General features: G+C 40.9%; 1 protein-coding gene across 2 annotated transcripts in view; it reads right to left on the bottom strand.

The window, feature by feature from the left end:
- PPM1D (protein phosphatase, Mg2+/Mn2+ dependent 1D) overlaps positions 1–19,342 on the bottom strand; it is a 65,551-nt gene that overhangs the window by 24,273 nt on the left and 21,936 nt on the right. For both annotated transcript variants that reach the window (XR_004070321.3, XM_019027613.4), the window contains exons 2-3: positions 16,265–16,493; positions 6,015–6,139 (exon numbers count right to left, since the gene is read on the bottom strand). Coding sequence is in view for 1 of the 2 variants with exons in the window: in XM_019027613.4 (XP_018883158.2) it covers positions 6,015–6,139; positions 16,265–16,493 (354 nt within the window). In the remaining variant the exon portion in view is untranslated. The remainder of the gene's footprint in view (positions 1–6,014; positions 6,140–16,264; positions 16,494–19,342) is intronic.

The raw sequence follows: 19,342 nt of genomic DNA on the forward strand, positions 1-19,342 counted from the left end.
TATTTCCTTATCCGTTCCAGCTACACTGCCCTTCATCAGAGTTCCTATATCAGTATGCTTCTTCCTATCACCGAACTTTTCGAAAATGCTGTTTTCTATGCCTAAAACACACTTTCTTCCTCCTTAACCTCCAGTAATTCCTCAAAACTCGGTTCAAATATCACTTTTCTGGCCTCTCTGGTTAAGTGAAATATCCTTATTTTAGGTTTTCATTAGTACATATAAGAAGTTAAGAATTGGCTGGGTGTGGTGGCTCACGCCTGTAATCCCAACACTTTGGGAACCCGAGGCAGGCGGATCACCTGAGGTCAGGGGTTCGAGACCAGCCTGGCCAACATGGTGAAACCCCGTCTGTACTAAAAATACAAAAAGTAGCTGGGTGCAGTGGCATGCGCCTGTAGTCCTAGCTACTTGGGAGATGGAGGCAGAAGAATCGCTTGAACCCGGGAGGCGGAAGCTGCAATGAGCCGAGATCGTGCCACTGCACTCCAGCCTGGGCGACAGAGTGAGACTCCATCTCAAAAAAAAAATAAGAAGAATAATTAAAAATTTTCAATTTTAGCCAGGCGCTGTGGCTCTCATCTGTAATCCCAGCACTTTAGGTGGCTGAGGCGGGTAGATCACCTGAGGTCAGGAGTTAGAGACCAAGTTGGCCAACATGGCAAAACCCCTGTATTTTTGTACAAAACTTAGCCGAGCATGGTGGCGGGTGCCTGTAATCCCAGCTACTTGGGAAGCTGAGGGAGGAGAATCGCTTGAACCTGGGAAGTAAAGGTTACAGTGAGCCGAGATTGCACCATTGCACTCCAGCCTGGATGACAAGAAAAAAACTCAGTCTCAAAAAAAAAAAAAAATTTTTTTTCAGTTTTTTGTTATCATCTGATGAATGCCTTTCAACCCTTTCCTAGACTGCAAGCTCCATGAGGGCAAAGATCATGTGCTTGTACATACAGCAGAGTGCTTCATACACACTATACTCAAAAATTATCTCCCCAGTGAATAAAATGATTTGCAAGACTCAAAATGCAATTCCAGCAGGCAGCCACTAGAAGGCACCTTTGCTACATTTGTACTTGGGTAATTATCATCAGTGTCTATAGGGTACCAATGTTGACAAGGAGACATCTATTCCCACCCCTTCCCCCGCCCAAAAAAACCTATAAGAAAAATGGCCGTAAACCATAAGGGTGTGTGCTAAATATGAGCATTTAATTTACTTTAGGCCAGTAAGTATTTCCATGCAACAAGCTAAACTCAGAAAACCAATAACATGGCTCTTTTAAAAATATTATTTCCAGGCCGGTCGGTCGCGGTGGCTTGTGCTTGTAATCCCAGCACTTTGGGAAGCAGAGGTGGGCGGATCAACTGAGGTCAGGAGTTCAAGACCAGCCTGGCCAACATGGTGAGACCCCATCTCTACTAAAAATACAAAAATCAGCCAGGTGTGGTGGCACGTGCCTGTAATCCCAGCTACTTGGGAAGACTGAGGCAGAAGAATCGTTTGAGCCGGGGAGGCGGAAGTTGCAGTGAGCTGAGATCGTGCCACTGCATTCCAGCCTGGGCCAACAGAGTGAGATTCCATCTCCAAAAAAAAAAAAAAAAAAAAAAAAAAAATTTCCAAGTGTCAGAATAATGGTTTGAAAAGTAATACAGCAAAGCCTTTTTAGCTTAAATATTAAAATCTAAAAGGTAGCATTATTTTTGAAAAGAAAATATTTATGTGACAAGAGAAATCAAGAGGAAAAAAGCTTTTTTATCACTAAAACGATTCTCTTATAAGCCCTTTTATCAAAATATTAATTCATTTCTGTGTGTGTTTACAAAATTATGTTGAAGTAAAGTAACTTCTACAAAAAAACTGTCTAAAAACTTGCTGTATCAAATTTTATTCCTCCCACTCAAGAAGACAGTTCTTTCTTCAATAACCCCAATCATGGTTGTGGTCTTGCTATTCCACCAAAAGCTACCTTCTTTTTCAAGGTCACCAATGACCTCCACATTCCTAAATCCCATGGTCATTTTTCAATCCTCCCTCCACCTAAATGACAACAGTATTTGAAACACTTTCTTTCTGGAAACACTTTCTTCACTTAGCTTCCAGGGTACGCTAACCCAAATTTCCTATTTGACTTACAGCTGTTAGTTGTTTTACCTTGTTCTTCCATTCACATCCCCTAACTCTTTTAGATTTTTTTTTTAATTTTAATCCAACCCTCAAATGAAACCAGAGCACATCCCCCAAGTCTTAACAGTGAGAGTATCTCAGGGCTCAGCCACTAGACCTTGCACCCTTTTCTATCTGCACTCAATCCCTACATGACCTCAAGACTTTGTATACTATCTATATGTTACTGGCTCCCCCAAATTGAAAGCTCCACCCTAGACAACACCTGAAATCAATTCTTATAATGGGAAGCCAAATAGGTATCACCACCTTACTGTCTAAAACATGCCGAAAGGGGAATGTGTCCAAAACTGAACTTCCGACCTCTTCTTTACACTGATGTTCCAGTCATTTCTTTATCACTTAGTGGCAACTCCATTTTTCCAGCTGCTCAGCTAAAAATACTGAGTAGGAGCAGGGCACAGTGGCTCATGCCTGTAATCCCAGTACTCTGAGAGGCCGAAGTGGGTACATCACTTGAGGTCAGGAGTTGGAGACCAGCCTGACCAACATGGTGAAACCCCTGTGGCACAGAGTGAGACCTCATCTCAAAAAAACAAAAAAAGAAAGAAAGAAAAAGAAAAAAGAGAAAAATTCATGAGTAATGAGAACCCTTACATTTGTTACTTCTGCCTAAATTCTGTGGCCCCAGACACTCACAGGTCTTTACTAAAAATACAAAATTAGCCAGGCGTGGGGGCGCACGCCTATAATCCCAGCTACTTGGGAGGCTGAGGCAGCAGAATTGCTTGAACCCAGGAGGTGAAGGTTGCAGTGAGCTGAGATCACGCCACTGCACCCCAACCTGGGCAATGAGAGCGAAATTCTGTCTCAAAAAAAAAAAAAAAAAAAAAATCATGAGTAGGCTGAGCGCTGTCGCACATGCACTTTGGGAGGCTGAGGTGGGCAGATAGCGTGAAGCCAGGAATTTGAGACCAACCTGGGCAAAGTGAGACGTCTCTACAAAAAATTTTTAAAAATTAGTTGGATGTGGTGGCATGCACCTGTAGCCCCAGCTACTTGGGAAGCTGAGGCTGGGGGAACACTTGAGCCCAGGACTTTACGGGCTGCAATGAGCTCTAGCCTAGGGCACAGAGTGAGACCTCATCTCAAAAAAAAAGAGAAAAATTCATGAGTAATAAGAACCCTTACATTTGTTACTTCTGCCTAAATTCTGTGGCCCCAGACACTCACAGGTCTCACTGCCTCATCTCTTTACTTACACTTTACTGACATATCATCTTAGCGAGACCCTCCTCTGACCATCCCATTTAGAATTATTATACAGGCCCCACCCCCATAGCATTCCCTGCTTTATTTTTCTTGGTAGCATTTCTAACACAGTATGTGTCCTACTTAGTTATTTTAGTTTACCATGTTTTCCCCTAACCTAGAAAGTAAGCTCCATGGGTGCAGGAATTTTTGTTTCATTCACTGCTGAATCCTCAGCACCTGGAACAGTACCTAGCACATAGCAGGTATTTAATAAATATTTGGTGAATAAAGAACAATCATGAAGAAGTAGGAACTGTATGCTTTTAAAATACATCCACAAATTATTTGATATACTTGAGGGTGGGCTTGATTTAGTGATTCAGGGCTAACAAAATACAAAGCTGGGTTCCCTACAGCAAGTGATCAAGAAAGCAAGGTAGAAGTCAAAATGTCTTTTTATGATCACTTGCTCTAAGGAAGCCAGCTGCCATGTGATGAAGACACATCAAGCAACCCTATGCAGAGGCCGGCAAAGCAAGAAACTGAAGCCTCCAGCCAATCCAGGTTACTCAGTGAGCTGTCTTACAAGTAGATGCTCCAACCCCATTGAAGGCTTCGATGATTAATGACATCTTGATTACAGCTACACAAGAGACCCTGAGCCAGAACCATCCAGTTAAGTCACCTCGGGTTCCTGAGCCGGAGGAACTGTGTACATAAAAAATGTTTTAAACTCCTAAGTGTGGGAGTATTTGATTACACAGCAATAGATAACTAATACAGCGGGACTGTAATAACCTGGGATAATCACTTTGGGAAGAAATTTAGCAATACCTAATAAAACTAAACATGTAGATATCTCTAAACTGAGTCTCCCAATTGGTATTCCTTGGATGAGTGAGGCCTAGGGGCAGCAGGGTGGGTCCTCAGTGGCTAGAGCGTCCATGTTAGTTAACTCAGTCTCAAGTAGCCTCCTCTGCTTACTGTAGAAATATTATCATCTTGTGTGAGTGTTACGACACAAAAACAGTTGGTAAGTAACATACTATGACCCAGAAATTCCGTTTCTAGTTATGTATCTTAAAGAAATCTTGCCAGGCACAGTGGCTCACGCCTGTAATCCCAGCACTTTGGGAGGCCAAGGCGGGCGGATCACCTGAGGTCAGGAGTTCAAGACCAGTCTGACCAACATAGAGAAACCCCATCTCTACTAAAAATACAAAATTAGCCGGGCGTGGTGGTGCATGCCTGTAATCCCAGCTACTCGGGAGGCTGAGGCAGAAGAATCGCTTGAACCCAGGAGGCAGAGGTTACAGTGAGCCGAGATTGCACCACTGCACTCCAGCCTGGGGAACAAGAGTAAAACTCCATTAAAAAAAAAAAACAAAAACTCATATGTGTATATAAGGAAATATTTATTGCAGTATTTTTCATAATAGCAAATGCTTGGATATAACATAAAAGTCCACCAGTCAGGGTGTGAAAGAAGAAAATTATAGTTTCACATTGGAAACAAATTATTAATATATATAGTAGTTGTGCTGGGTGTGGTGGCTCATGCCTGTAATCCCAGTGCTTTGGGAGACCGAGATAGGAGGATGGCTTAAGCCCAGGACCACCCCGGGCAACATAGTGAGACCCTGTCTCCTTAAAAAAGAAAAAATTAGCCAGGCGTGGTGGCTCACACCTGTAGTCCCAGTTACTCGGGAGGCTAACGTGGGAGGATCACTTGAGTCTGGGAGGTAGAGGTTGCAGTGAGCTGTCATCATGCCACTGCAATCCAGGCTGAATAACAGAACAAGACCCTGTCTCATAAAATAAAAATAAACAAATGTGCGTTTTCTCAGAGACATTTTCTTTGAAAAAACTACCCCCATCTAGCATAGCCAAGGTAAGACACCTTAACAGGTGTAATTCTCTAGCCTTCTTTCCAAAGCCAGGTAGACCAGAAATATAACTATTTTTTTCATAGTTATTTTACTTTCCTAACTAAAGAAAAACGAGGTTTTGAAGGCTCTCAGGAGGACTATTAAGGGCTAAAGTAGAATGGGATACTTAAAAATAGTTTCAAGGGTAACATTAAGCCTAGATATGCATATACTTCCCTAAACAGAGATAGAAATTAGCAAAACATTGAACGTGACTCATGAACAAAGGGCAACTGTCAGTGAATTATATACCTAAACCTTCCCCTCAATTAGGCTTTTTTTTAGAGTCTTGCTCTGTCGCCCAGGCTGGAGTGCAGTGGTGCGATCACTGCAACCTCTGCCTCCTGCTTTCAAGCAATTCTCCTGACTCAGCCTCTTGAGTAGCTGGTTCTACAGCTACACATCACTATGCCCAGCTAATTTTTGTATTTTTTAGTGAAGATGCAGTTTCACCATGTTGGCTAGGCTGGTCTCAAACTCCTGACCTCAAGTGATCTGCCCACCTCAGCCTCCCAAAGTGCTGGGATTATAAGCGTGAGCCACCATGCATGGCTTCGATTAGGTTCTAAAGCATTTAATAGAATATCATGATATCTCTACCCTCACTATATGCCAAGTAAGGGTTTAGTTCTCAGTCTCCTCTTTTATTTTGCCACCATATATTGTAGAAAATTCAATATAATTTCACCAAATTAAGTCCTACTTACCAAGTGCTCTTGCTACTGCCAGAAAAGGAATCTGGTCAATAACTGTGCTCCTTCTAACAGGTCCATTGTGAGTGAGTCGAGGTCGTTTCCAAACTACACGATTCACCCCAGACTTGTTCATTACACTAAAAATAAAGAGTTCACATAAATAATCTAAATGATTAAAATACAACAACTAAGATAGCTCAGTATATTAAATCACTAATAAAATAAGACTACATTATTACAAAATAATGTCTTATGTGTTTCAAATACAAAGATGCATAAGCCAAAATTCCTGTTCAGAGACGAATTAGGGTAGATTCAAAGCGGAAAATTTTGAGATTAATGGAATAGGCAGTATAACCAAATGAATGTAATGTGAAGAAAAGTGAGTATAAATACCATGTCAAAAAAAAAGCAAAACTACCTAATTAGTAAACAATTGGGGGTTGACAGAAGGCCTTATCTAAGTGGAGAGAGAACTGCTTGAACTCGGGAGGCAGAGGCTGCAGTGAGCCGAGAATCACACCACTGTACTCCAGCCTGGATGACAGAGCGAGACTCTTGTCTCAATAAATAAATAAATAAATAAATAAATAGGGATTAAATTGTGATATAAGCAATTAAAAAGGAAAGGTTATAGGGTTCTGAGTGTTGATGTTGAGGACGGGGGAAACATAGCAGAACTTCAGTTTTAATTTTTGTTGTTGTTGTTGTTTTTGAGACGGAGTCTCACTCTGTTGCCCAGGCTGGAGCACAATGGCGTGATCTCAGCTCACCACAACCTCCACCTCCTGGGTTCAAGTGATTCTCCTGCCTAAGCCTCCCGAGTAGCTTGGATTACAGGCGTACGCTACCACGCCTGGCTACTTTTGTATTTTTAGCAGAGATGGGGTTTCAGCATGTTGGCCAGGCTGGTCTTGAACTCCCATCCTCAAGTGATCCGCCCACCTCGGCCTCCCAAAGTGATGGGATTACAGGCTGACGTCAGCCACCATGCCCAGCCAGTTTTTTTGTTTATTTTTATTTATTTATTTTGAGATGGAGTTTTGCTCTTGTTGTCCAGACTGGAGTGCAGTGGCACCATCTCGGCTCACTGCAACTTCCGCCTCCTGGGTTCCAGCGATTATTCTGCCTAAGCCTCCCAAGTAGCTGGAACTACAGGCACGCGCTACCACGCCTGCTAATTTTTGTATTTTTAGTAGAGACAGGGTTTCACCATGTTGGCCAGGCTGGTCTCAAATTCTTGACCTCAGCCTCCCAAAGTGTTGGGAGCCACCACGTGGGCCACCACGCCTGCCCAATTTTTTCTTTTTTGAGGAGACGGGGTCTCACTATGTTGCCTGGGCTGGTCCTGCGCTTAAGCCATCCTCCCACTTCAGTCTCCCAAAGTGCTGGGATTACAGGTGTGAGACACAGCGCCCAGCCTGTTTTTTGTTTTCTGATACAGGGTCTCTGTCGCCCAGGCTGGAGTGCAGTGGTGCACTCATGGTTCACTGCAGGCTTGACTTCCTCCTGGGCTGCAGTGATCCTCCCACCTCAGTCTCCTGAGTAGCTGAGAATACAGGCATGTGCCACCATGCCCAGCTAATTGTTGGCAGTTTTAATATGATTTCAGCAATATACAGAAAATACTATATATTTAGGTATTTCTGTAATTCAAAGTGTGAGACTAGACTTTGTGAAATAGATCAGCTGTAGACATATAGATTTGGGAGTTACAAGAGTAAGAAAACCCTCCTAAAAATGTGTCATAGGAGCAAAAGAAATGCCTAAAACTTGGAAATACGATTAGGTTTTTTGTTTTTTTTTTTTGAGACAGAGTCTGGCTCTGTCGCCCAGGCTGGAGTGCAGTGGTGCGATCTCAGCTCACTGCAAGCTCCACCTCCCGGGTTCATGCCATTCTCCTGCCTCAGCCTCCCGAGTAGCTGGGACTATGAGTAGCTGGGGCTACAGGCACCTGCCACTATGCCTGGCTAATTTTTTGTATTTTTAGTAGACACGGGGTTTCACCAGGTTAGCCAGGATGGTCTCGATCTCCTGACCTCGTGATCCACCCACCTCGGCCTCCCAAAGTGCTGGGATTACAGGCGTGAGCCACCGCGCCCGGCCTGAAATATGATTAGTTCTTTAGGAAAAAACACTGATAATCAAAACATTAGAGATGGTCTCTCAAACTATGCCTGGCATGACCGAAATGAGCTTTACTTCAAATGGGAATTGATTTTTTAAATTTAATTTTTATTAATTTAAACAGCCATTTGTGGCTAGTGGTGAGTATACTGAACAGTCCAGAGGAAGACTGAAACAAGTAGAGAATGACCAGAAAACATTGTGGGTGTTAACAAAGAATAGAAATTCCAGAAAGTTGCTCATTCACCATCCCCCCACCCTTTTTTTTTGGAGACAGTCTCTCTCTGTTACCTAGGCTGGAGTGCAGTGGTGTGATCTTGACTCACTGCAGCCTCAGCCTCCTGAGTAGCTAGGATTACAGGCACCCGCCACAATGCCTGGCTAATTTTTTTATTTTTAGTAGAGACGGGGTTTAACCATATTAGCCAGGCTGGTCTCGAACTCCTGGCCTCAAGTAATCTGCCTGCCTCAGCCTCCCAAAGTGCTAGTCTTACAGGCATGAGTCACCATGCCCAGCCTACCATCCCTTTTGAGAACTAGTTTTCATTTTGTTTTGAGACAGGGTGTCGTTCTGTTGCCCAGGCTGCAGTGCAGTGGTGTGATCGTGGCTCACCACAGCTTTGACTTCCCGGGCTCAAGTGATGCTCCCACCTCAGCTTCCCAAATAGCTGGGACCAAAGGCATGTAATTTTTTTGTAGAGAACGGATCTCACTATGTTTGCCAGGCTGGTCTTAAACTCCTGGGCTCAAGCTATCCTTCCATCCGGGCCTCCCAACATGCTGGGATTACAGGCGTGAGCCACCATGCCCAGCCAAGAACTAGTTTAAATAAGTTCTGATATAAATAGGTTGATCATAACAAGAGTTAAAATATCAAAGGCATTCATTTTGTTGTATTAAGCTTTCTTCAATGATGATTCTCAAAAGTCAACAGCAGAGTAAAGACTAAACTTGCCATTCACAAGAATCCATGAAACACAAGAGTTATGATAAGATGCCAACATTCTGCCTTAATACCATCTTAAAGCTCTATTATTCTTTGCTAAACCTTCTCCTTACAAGGTAAGGCTTAGTACCTAAGTAATTTACAGTAGCTGCTTCCAACATAACTAGACGAGCAGCTCTCTCGACACTTAATATTCAAAGATATTATGATCTGTGTTTCTGAGAAACAAAAAGACAAATAATGATACTGGTTAAAACATAGAAGTTTTAACATCTAGTAACAAAAAACCAAAGCAATGTTATAAAAGATGCTTTTACTGCACTTCCTGTTGTTGTCCTATATGATTAAAAGGCATGTAAAAAGGAACAGCCTGACATGCAGAGAGCTGACTGAGCAGCAACAGAAGGCTGGAAAAACAAAATGCTGGCCCATTGCCTAGGCCGGGACAGAGGGAAGCAAGGAAATAACTTATAATAAAATAGCTCAATTTTTGCAAAAAGTTACCTGCTCCAAAATAGCGGAGTATCTGCCCAACTGTCCAGATGGTGTTTTTGGTAATAAAGCCAAAAAACTCTTTCTAAAAACATTATTAAAATCAAATAAAATATAATTTTAAAATTCAAGTAAAAAAACAAACAAGAAAGAATAGTCAAGAAAGGTATTTTTAAAACACAAAAGGGTAATTTCTTCTGTAGAAAATAATTATTTCCTTTTTTGTTCATTTATTTTATTTATTTATAATTATAAAAAAATTTTTTAGAGATGGAGGTCCCGCTATGTTGAACAGGTTGGTCTCAAACTTCTAACCTCAAGTGATCCTCCCATCTTGGCCTCCAAAGCGCTAGGACTACAAGTGCCGCAGCCAGCTGCTTTATTTATTTTTTTTTTTTGAGACAGTTTTCACTCTTGTTGGGCAGGCTGGAGTGCAGCGGCAGGATCTTGGCTCACTGCAACCTCTGCCTCCCAGGTTCAAGAGATTCTCCTGCCTCAGCCTCCCGAGTAGCTGGGATTACAGGCACATGCCACTACGCCTGGATAATTTTTTTGTATTTTTAGTAGAGATAGGGTTTCGCCATGTTGGCCCGGCTTGTCTCGAACTCCTGACCTCCGGTGATCCGCCCGCCTCAGGCTCCCAAAGTGCTGGGATTACAAGCGTAAGCCACTGTGCCCGGCCCCAAGAAAAGTATTTTTTAAAAGGAAGATTAATGAGAAGGAATCAGGCCTACCAATATTTAAAATTATAATAAAGTCTCAGTTTTAAAAATTATAATACTGGTAAATAAGCAGGAAAAAAATTATAGCCCAGAAAAAACCCAAATATATGGAGGAATTCTGTTTATAATTTGCAAAGCCCACTTAGCATGACAACCAGCAGAGATGTCAGATATATTCCCACCTTCACAATCACAAGATCAAATAAGACTATAGCCTGAAAGGAGGTTCATCTAACTTTGCAGAATACTGGGCAGGAAATAGAGTATGCCACCATAGCAGCTTCAAGGATATTGTCTTCAGCAGTGATTCAGACAGCCAGAAGCCATTTTTCCATCTCCCAAGTGATGGCTCAGTTGTAAGCAAGACGACAGGGTCTAGCTTAGGTAAGCTTCATGTGTCACAGAAACCAATGTAATAAATAGCACATGACTACAGTTTCTTGGTCCCTACACAAGACAAACTGCATGCATACAAGGAAGCCAAGGCCTGTGCTTCCGAATAGAAATGTATAGTCCATTCAACAACTTCCCTACCAAGATGCAATTCCATTCAGGGATCATTCTACAATAAGCAATGCTGTCTTACAACAGAGGTGATATTTCACATTTATCTTCACCAGAGAAATACAAGAAGAGGGTAAATTCAAGGTCATCTTCCCACTAAAGAAGGGTCTTAAGCCTGGTCACCCTGCTACTCAGTAATGAAAAGATGTATAATTATTCAAGTGGCTACTAGTAGCCATCTAGAAAAAAAGTTAACTTGTCTATTTACTACATAGCTTAGATCTTAAAATTCCAGAAGGATTAAAGACTAAAATATAAAAGATGACGAAACCATACGAGTACTGGCAAAGTGGTTCTCAAAATGTGGTTTAGGGGCCCCTGGCAGGTTGCTACAGACTTTTTCAGGGTGTCTCCAAGGTCCATTTTTTTTTTTTTTCATAATACTACTAAGACCACATGTATACAGTGGAGTTTTTTGAGAGGCTGCATGACTGGATATTATATAGTATAATAAAAAGTGTCAATATTTGCAAGATCTGTATAACTCAGTGAACTAGTATATTACAAACAATAAATGCATATATTAAAAAGTCATGCATAGGGGCTACATACTATATGGTTCCAACTACATGACATTCTGGAAAAAGCAAAATTATGAAGGCAGTAAAAAGAGCAGTGGTTGCCAGGAGTAAGTGGGGGAGGGATGAACAGACAAAGTACAGAGGACTCTTACGGTGATGAAACTAATCTGCATGATACTATAATGATGGATAACTGTCATGACGTATTTGTCAAAACCCATAAAATGTATAACACCCGGAGTGAACCCTAATGTAAACTATGGACACTGGGTGATAACAGTATGTCAGTGTAGGTTCACTGATTGATTATAACAAACACTCTGGAGAAGGATAGTGGGGAAGCCTGGGAGACGGGGGGTAGGCCAAAGTATATAAGAGAATTCTGTGCTTCCCACTTAATTTTGCTGTGAATCTAAAAGTACTCTTAAAATTAAAGTCATTATTTTTTTTTAATTATGCAGGGATTTTTAAAAAGCATTCAATTCAGGGCCGGGAGCAGTGGCTCACACCTGAAGTCCCAGCACTTTGGGAGGCCAAGGCAGGTGGATCGCCTAAGGTCGGGAGTTCGTGAAACCCCGTCTCTACTAAAAATACAAAATTAGCTGGGTGTGGTGGTACATGCCTCTAATCCCAGCTACTCCGGAGGCTGAGAACCCAGGAGGCAGAGGTTGCGGTGAGACGAGATCGTGCCACTGCACTCCAGCCTGGGCAACAAGAGCAAAACTCAGTCTCAAAAAAAAAATTCTATTCGACTAATGTCTTCATTGACTGACTAATGGCTGTTAATGTAAGAATATGCAAAGTTCATTAATAAAGCTTCAGATACCTTAAGAAACTATCATTTCTTGAGTTTTGAAACAGTATCAAAGACAAACATTTATGGAAAAGTGAGCAAAATACTCCTTCCTGGTCGGGCGAATTGGCTCACACCTGTAATCCCAGCACTTTGGGAGGCAGAGGTGGGCGGATCACAAGGTCAGGAGTTCAAGACCAGCCTGACCAAAACGGTGAAACCCCGTTTCTACTAAAAATACAAAAATTAGCTGGGCATGGTGGCGTGCACCTGTAATCCCAGCTACTCAGGAGGCTGAGGCAGGAGAATCGCTTGAACCTGGGAGGCAGAGGTTGCAGTGAGCCCAGATCCCGCCACTGCACTCCAGCCTGGGTAACAGGGCAAGACTCTGTCTCAAAAAAAAAGAAAAAGAAAAAGAAAATTAGCTGGCATGGTGGCACACGTGCACCTGTAGTCCCAGCTCTCAAGAGACTAACATGGGAAGATCACTTGAGGTTTCAGTGAGCCATGATTGTGCTACTGCACTGCAGCCTGGGCAACAGACTGAGATCATGTCAAAAACAAATACAATGAACAAACAGAGTTTCTAAGACCGAAAATATTCCTGTTGTACTAAAAGAAAATATAGCAGACTTTATTAAAAAGCTTCAATGTGTGTGTGGCATAAAACCCAAAAAGTTGTAACAGAAGAGACTAATAAATTTAACTACATTAAAAGAAACTTCCACGTGGAAAAAGTTCCAGGAGCATAATCAGAAGACAAACTGTGGAAGCAATATCTAAAATTCACATCACATACATCAGACTAATTTCTTTAATGTACAGCTAGCCCCTACACATTAATGTGGGAAAAAAATGGCTAACAACAATCCCCCAAAATGAATAATAAATACTAAAAGAAATACAGAGAAAAGAAAATATAAACAGCTCTTAAATATATAAAAAGATTCAATATTTCTCATAAGATAAATTCAAATTAAAACATTACTGAAGCTGGGCACGTGGCTCACATCTGTAATCCCAACAATTTGGGAGGCCAAGGCGGGAGGATCGCTTGAGCCTAGGAGTTCAAGACCAGCCTGGGCAACATGGTAAGACCTCGTTTCTATTTCTTAATTTTTTTTTTTTTAAACAACATCATTGCCGGGTGCAGTGGCTCACGCCTGTAATCCCAGCACTTTGGGAGGCTGAGGTGGGCGGATCATGAGGTCAGGAGATCAAGACCATCCTGGCTAACATGGTAAAACCCCATCTCTACTAAAAATACAAAAAATTAGCCAGGCGTGGTGGCAGGCGCCTGTAGTCCCAGCTACTAGAGAGGCTGAGGCAGGAGAATGGCATGAACCCAGGAGGCAGAGCTTGCAGTGAGCCGAGATCGCGCCACTGCACTCCAGCCTGGGCGAAAGAGCCAGACTCCGTTTCAAAACAAAACAAAACAAAACAAAAACAAAAAAACACATCATTGAGACACCTCTTTTTTAAACCTGAAACTGGATATGATCAAAAAGTTTTATTTGTTGTCCAGGACATCCACACACACTGATCGTAGAAGTGTAAATTGGTACAACCTTTATAGAGACAAATAGTTTTCAATATTCAAAACATACATCTCTTTGGCCAAGCAATTCCACTTTTAGGAAATGATCCTACAAATATACTGGCAAGTGCACAAAAACACATATGTGCAGATTTTTCATTTCACAGCAGTTTGCAATAACAAAAAAAATTAGAAATAAAAATCCTTCAATAGGAGACTGATTAAAATAAATGACGGTACATCTGTACATGGTACAGCTCCATAATATATTTGATTGTATATGAATATCTCTCTTTTGAAAGGACACACAGCCATACTGGTTGCTTAGCAAGTGGAGGGGAACGAGGTGGCCTTTGGGACAGTAGCAGCTGAGAGACCTTCCATAGCATATCCTCTTTTTTATGCTACCTGAATTTGAACCAAATGAATGTTGCCATTAAAAAAAAAAAAATAAACGTATGGCATAAAATCTCATCACTCATTTATAAAAATTTAGAATATTTCCATCTTATTCCCATGTCTCTGCATTGCTAACACCAGAAATATAATTTTATATCCTGCTTTTTTGTGACCATAAACATTTTCCTCTATCCTTAAACCTTCCCATATACATGGGAGTTCATATTACTCTACCTTTACTTGGAAAAATTTCAAAACACCATGAGTTTTATAAACTTATCTATAAATGTTATTTCTAATGGCTGTATCATATTCAGCATTATGAATATGTTGCTAAATATACTTAACCATTCTCCAGCTGTTAGGCCTTCAAGTTACTTCTGGCCTTTAACAGTCATTACAAATGCTGCAATCAATAACTCTATTCAGGTATTTTTGTCCACAGTCCAGATTTCTTCTTTAGAATAGATTCCCTAAACATTTAAAGCTACTGGTATATATTATTTTCTATATAGGTAGTACCAATTTGTAATCTTACCAAGAAGGTAACCATTTCAATAAAAATATTGAGAGGAATCTCTTTCTTTTATCTTTCCTAATCTAATAACAGGAAATGAAGTTTCATCTTAATGTTTTACTTTTATTTCACCAAATGTTTACTACTGTTTTGCATTTTTTTGTTGTTCAAACTTTCTCTCCTTTATCCACCTATCCAGGGGTGCCATGCACCTTAGTACTTTATTTTATTTTATTTTTATTTTTTTAAGAGATGGAGTCTCGCTCTGTCGCCCAGGCTGGAGTGCAGTGGCGCAATCTCAGCTCACTGCAACCTCTGCCTCCTGGGTTCAAGCAATTCTCCTGCCTCAGCCTCCCGAATAGTTGGGACTACAGGTGCACGCTGCCACGCCCGGCTAATTTCTTTTGTATTTTAGCAGAGATGGGGTTTCACCATGTTCCCCAAGCTGGTCTCGAACTCCTGAGCTCAGACAATCCACCCGCCTCGGTCTCCCAAAGTGCTAGGATTACAGACGTGAGCCACTGCGCCCAGCCTCACACTTTAGTACTTTATTAATTTGTTGAACTCCTTATAGTTTAAGGATGCTAATTCTTTTTTCTTTTTTGAGATGGTGTTTTGCTCTTGTTGCCCAGGCTGGAGTGCAATGGTGCAATCTCAGCTCACCACAACCTCTGCCTCCCAGGTTCAAGTGATTCTCTTGCCTCAGCCTCCGGAGTAGCTGGGATTACAGGCATGTGCCACCACACTCAGCTAATTTTGTATTTTTAGTAGCGACGGGGTTTCTCCATGTTGGTCAGGCTGGTCTCGAACTCCCGACCTCAGGTGATGTGCCCGCCTCAGCCTCCCAAAGTGCTGGGATTACAGGTGTGAGCCACAGTGCCCGGCCAGATGCTAATTATTTTCCTTAGTTTGTCGTTTCTCTGCAAAAGACCAATTTTGATTTAATAAAAGCAAAAAAGAGGAGGCAAGTAACGATATCATGGGAAGGCTTTAGTTAGAAGGATTATTTAGAAAACACTGGATTCTACTCAACTTGCCTCATATCCTCAATTTTTAAAAATTAGTATTGAGATAATTTTTAAATTTTTTCATGTTATTCACTCTCTTGATTTTTAGAATAATCTTTCATTTAAGTTTGAATCATAAAAATATAAAGTTGAAATCAATTTCAGTTCCTAGTTTACAAATTACTTACACATTGAAACGCTAAGTTCAAACAAAGAAAACAATAACTGGAAAGGTCTGCAGTAAATCTGAAATCAATGAAAAAAGCTGAAGGTTAATTCTAACTTAATCTTTTTCCCCCAGCCAGATTCAACGTGTTCTACTCTGGAACTCCAAGAGCTGCTCCGTCTAGATTCTGAAAGTCATATGAAAGGTTTTCAGTAAAACCTTGTATTGTTTCCTTGGGGCTCACTGAAATATTATTTCCTATTAGAGTCATTATTAAAAATAAAAGTCAATTCATAGTAATGAGAAAAATATGAACATACATACATGAGTATTACATCAGACAAACTAAAAAACCTGTAATACTAAGAAAGTAACTTCAGTAAAAGGGAGAGTAGTAGGTCAATTTCATTAGTAAAGCATAAAAGGACTAAATAGAACCAAAAGAGGAAAGAGAAAACGACAGAATGTTACCTCCCACCAAGTCCTTCGATTCGTTCTCTTTCCTTGGGAAGTTCTGGCTTATGGTCCTGTGTCACCTCCACAGCTCTGACAAAGTCATCCTTCGGGTCATCCTGAATTCCAAGAACCACCCCTGAGTCACCTACGTGAGCTACATACATCTTCATGCCCCGTATGATGACCACACTGGCAGTTGTCCCTGATGTGCTAGGAAGACCCGTCATAGTCTTTGGCCATTCTGCTGTAATAAGAAATAAAATATTTTACTCTTACAAGTATAAACATTAATACACTGTCAGGATACAAATGGCAACAAACTCTGAATTAGCATGTTAACATTCGAATTAGCACAGGAAACAATTTAAGAAAAATATTCTGAAAACTACTAAAGGACTTAGGTTAATTAATGAATACATTAATAAATTAATGTTATAAATAATGCAATTATGATACAACTATCAAACCAATCCTAAGAGAAATATATTACAGGATAGGTTTACTACTGCTACACGACTCTTAGTCCTAACTACATTGATAGGAAAGAATGTGTTAAGAGGTTTTTTTAATCTGAATCAGTTTTGATTCAAGAGTTGTGGTATCATTTAGCCAGCCACTTAGCATCTGTTTACTCATATCTCTTCTAAAAGGCTTTCTGAAAAAGCTACTTGTTTTTCTGTTTTGTTGTTTTTTAGATTGAGTCTTACTCTGTCACCCAGGCTGGAGTGCAACCTCTGCCTCCTGGGTTCAAGTGATTCTCCTGACTCAGCCTCTCGAGTAGCTGGTATTACAGGCGCCTGCCACCATCCCCAGCTAATTTTTGTATTTTTAGTAGAGATGGGGTTTCGCCATGTTGGTCAGGCTGGTCTCAAACTCCTGACCTTGGGTGATCCACCCGCTTCGGCCTCCCAAAGTGCTGGGATCATGGGCATGAGCCACCGCACTCGGCTTGATTTGTTTTTGAAATAACTATTTTGAATAGTCACTACTTAACAAATTACATTTACTGAGTATACTCACTGTATACCAAGTTCTATACTAAGAGCTTTACATGTATTATCTCAAATAATGCTTGTGACGAACTTATGAGACAGATATGATTATTCCCTTTATTTATTTACTTATTCCTCATTTTGCAGATAAGGATATCAATACTTTGAATAACTAAGAAACCTGCTTCAGATAACTCAAATATTTAGGGGCAGAATCCCTGTATATTAAATTACAAACCCTATATTGTTTAATTAAATTCACTGTCATTCAACAATTCTGAAGTATTCTGTAACACTAAACAAACTGCAACTTATAGTTCATGATGGCAAAATGAGTCCAAACAATGACATATTCTCCCCACCAAAATCCCACTGAAAGGACAGAATGTAAATATTAGAAATAAGTCCACAACATATAGACACACACAGAAAGGTCACAGGCAAAGATGAAGAATTCCTGGAAGTTTAAAGGAATAGAATTATGCTAAGAAAAAAAATAAAAATGCAGGCTTGTAATCCAACATAAGCAAAAAGAACAATCAGTAATAAAGACAGTAAATGAGTGTTCCTTTTTTTTTTTTTTTTTTTGAGACACAGTCTCGCTCTGTCATCCAGGCTGGAGAGCAGTGGCATGATCTCGGCTCACTGCAAGCTCCGCCTCCCGGGTTCACGCCATTCTCCTGCCTCAGCCTCCCAAGTAGCTGGGACTACAGGCGCCTGCCACCACACCCAACTAATTTTTTTGTATTTTTTTAGTAGAGACGGGGTTTCACTGTGTTAGCCAGGATGGTCTTGATCTCCTGACCTCATGATCTGCCCGCCTTGGCCTCCCAAAGTGCTGGGATTACAGGCGTGAGCCACCACGCCTGGCCGATAATTTTTTTTTTTTTTTTTTGAGATAACTCTTAACACGCTGGGAGTGGTGGCTCACGCCTGTAATCTCAGCACTTTAGGAGGCCAAAGCGGGCGGATCACGAGGTCAGGAGATCGAGACCATCCTGACTATGGTGAAACCCCGTTTCTACTAAAAATACAAAAAATTAGCTGGGCATGGTGGTGGGTGCCCGTAGTCCCAGCTACTCCGGAGGCTGAGGCAAGAGAATGGCGTGAACCCGGGAGGCGGAGCTTGCAGTGAGCTGAGATCATGCCACTGCACTCCAGCCTAGGCAACAGTGCAACAGTGTGAGACTCTGTTCTGTTTCAAAAAAAAAAAAGAAAAAACCCTAACTCAACCAAAGAACTGTTAGAATAAAATATAATTGTAGAATACAAAATCAACATACTAAAATCAGTTGCATTTCTATTCACAAACTATCCAAAAAAAAGTTAAGAAAACAATCCTATTTACAATAGCATCAAAAAGAATAAAATACTTAGGAATACATTTAACAAAGGAGGTGAAAGATCTGTATACTTAAACTGTAAGACACTGATGAAAAAAACTAGAGAAGACAAAAATAAACATTAAAAATCTGTGTCCATGGATTGTAAGAATATTGTTAAAATGTCCATACTACCTAAAGAGATCTACAGATTTAATGCAATCTCTATCAAAATTCCAATGACATTTTCCACAAAAATAGAAAAAAAAACCCTAAAATTTATACAGAACCACAAAAGACCCCAAATAGGTAAAGTAATCTTGAGAGAGAAGAACAAAGCTTAAAAGGCATCACATTTCCTGATTTGAAAGTGTAGTACAAAGCTATAGTAATCAAAACAGTATGGTACAGACATAAAAATACACCAAGGGAGTAGAAAAGAGAGCCTAGAAATAAACCCATGCATATATGGTCAACTACCCTTTTGACAAGGGCTCCAAAAATACACCCTGAAGCAGCCCGGCCAAAATGGTGAAACCCCATCTCTATCAAAAAGCACAAAAAATAGCCGGGCATGTGTGCCTGTAGTCCCAGCTACTCAGGAGGCTGAGGTGGGAGAATCGCTTGAACCCAGGAGGTGGAGGCTGCAGTGAGTGGAGATGGCGCCACTGCACTCCAGCCTGGCCAACAGAGTGAGATCCTGTCTCAAAACAACAAACAAACAAACAAACAAAAAAACTCTGAGGTAAGGATAGTCTTCAATAAATGGCACTGGAAAA

This window comes from Gorilla gorilla, chromosome 4 (assembly GCF_029281585.2).
Source record: "Gorilla gorilla gorilla isolate KB3781 chromosome 4, NHGRI_mGorGor1-v2.1_pri, whole genome shotgun sequence".
NCBI classification, from domain to species: domain Eukaryota; kingdom Metazoa; phylum Chordata; class Mammalia; order Primates; family Hominidae; genus Gorilla; species Gorilla gorilla.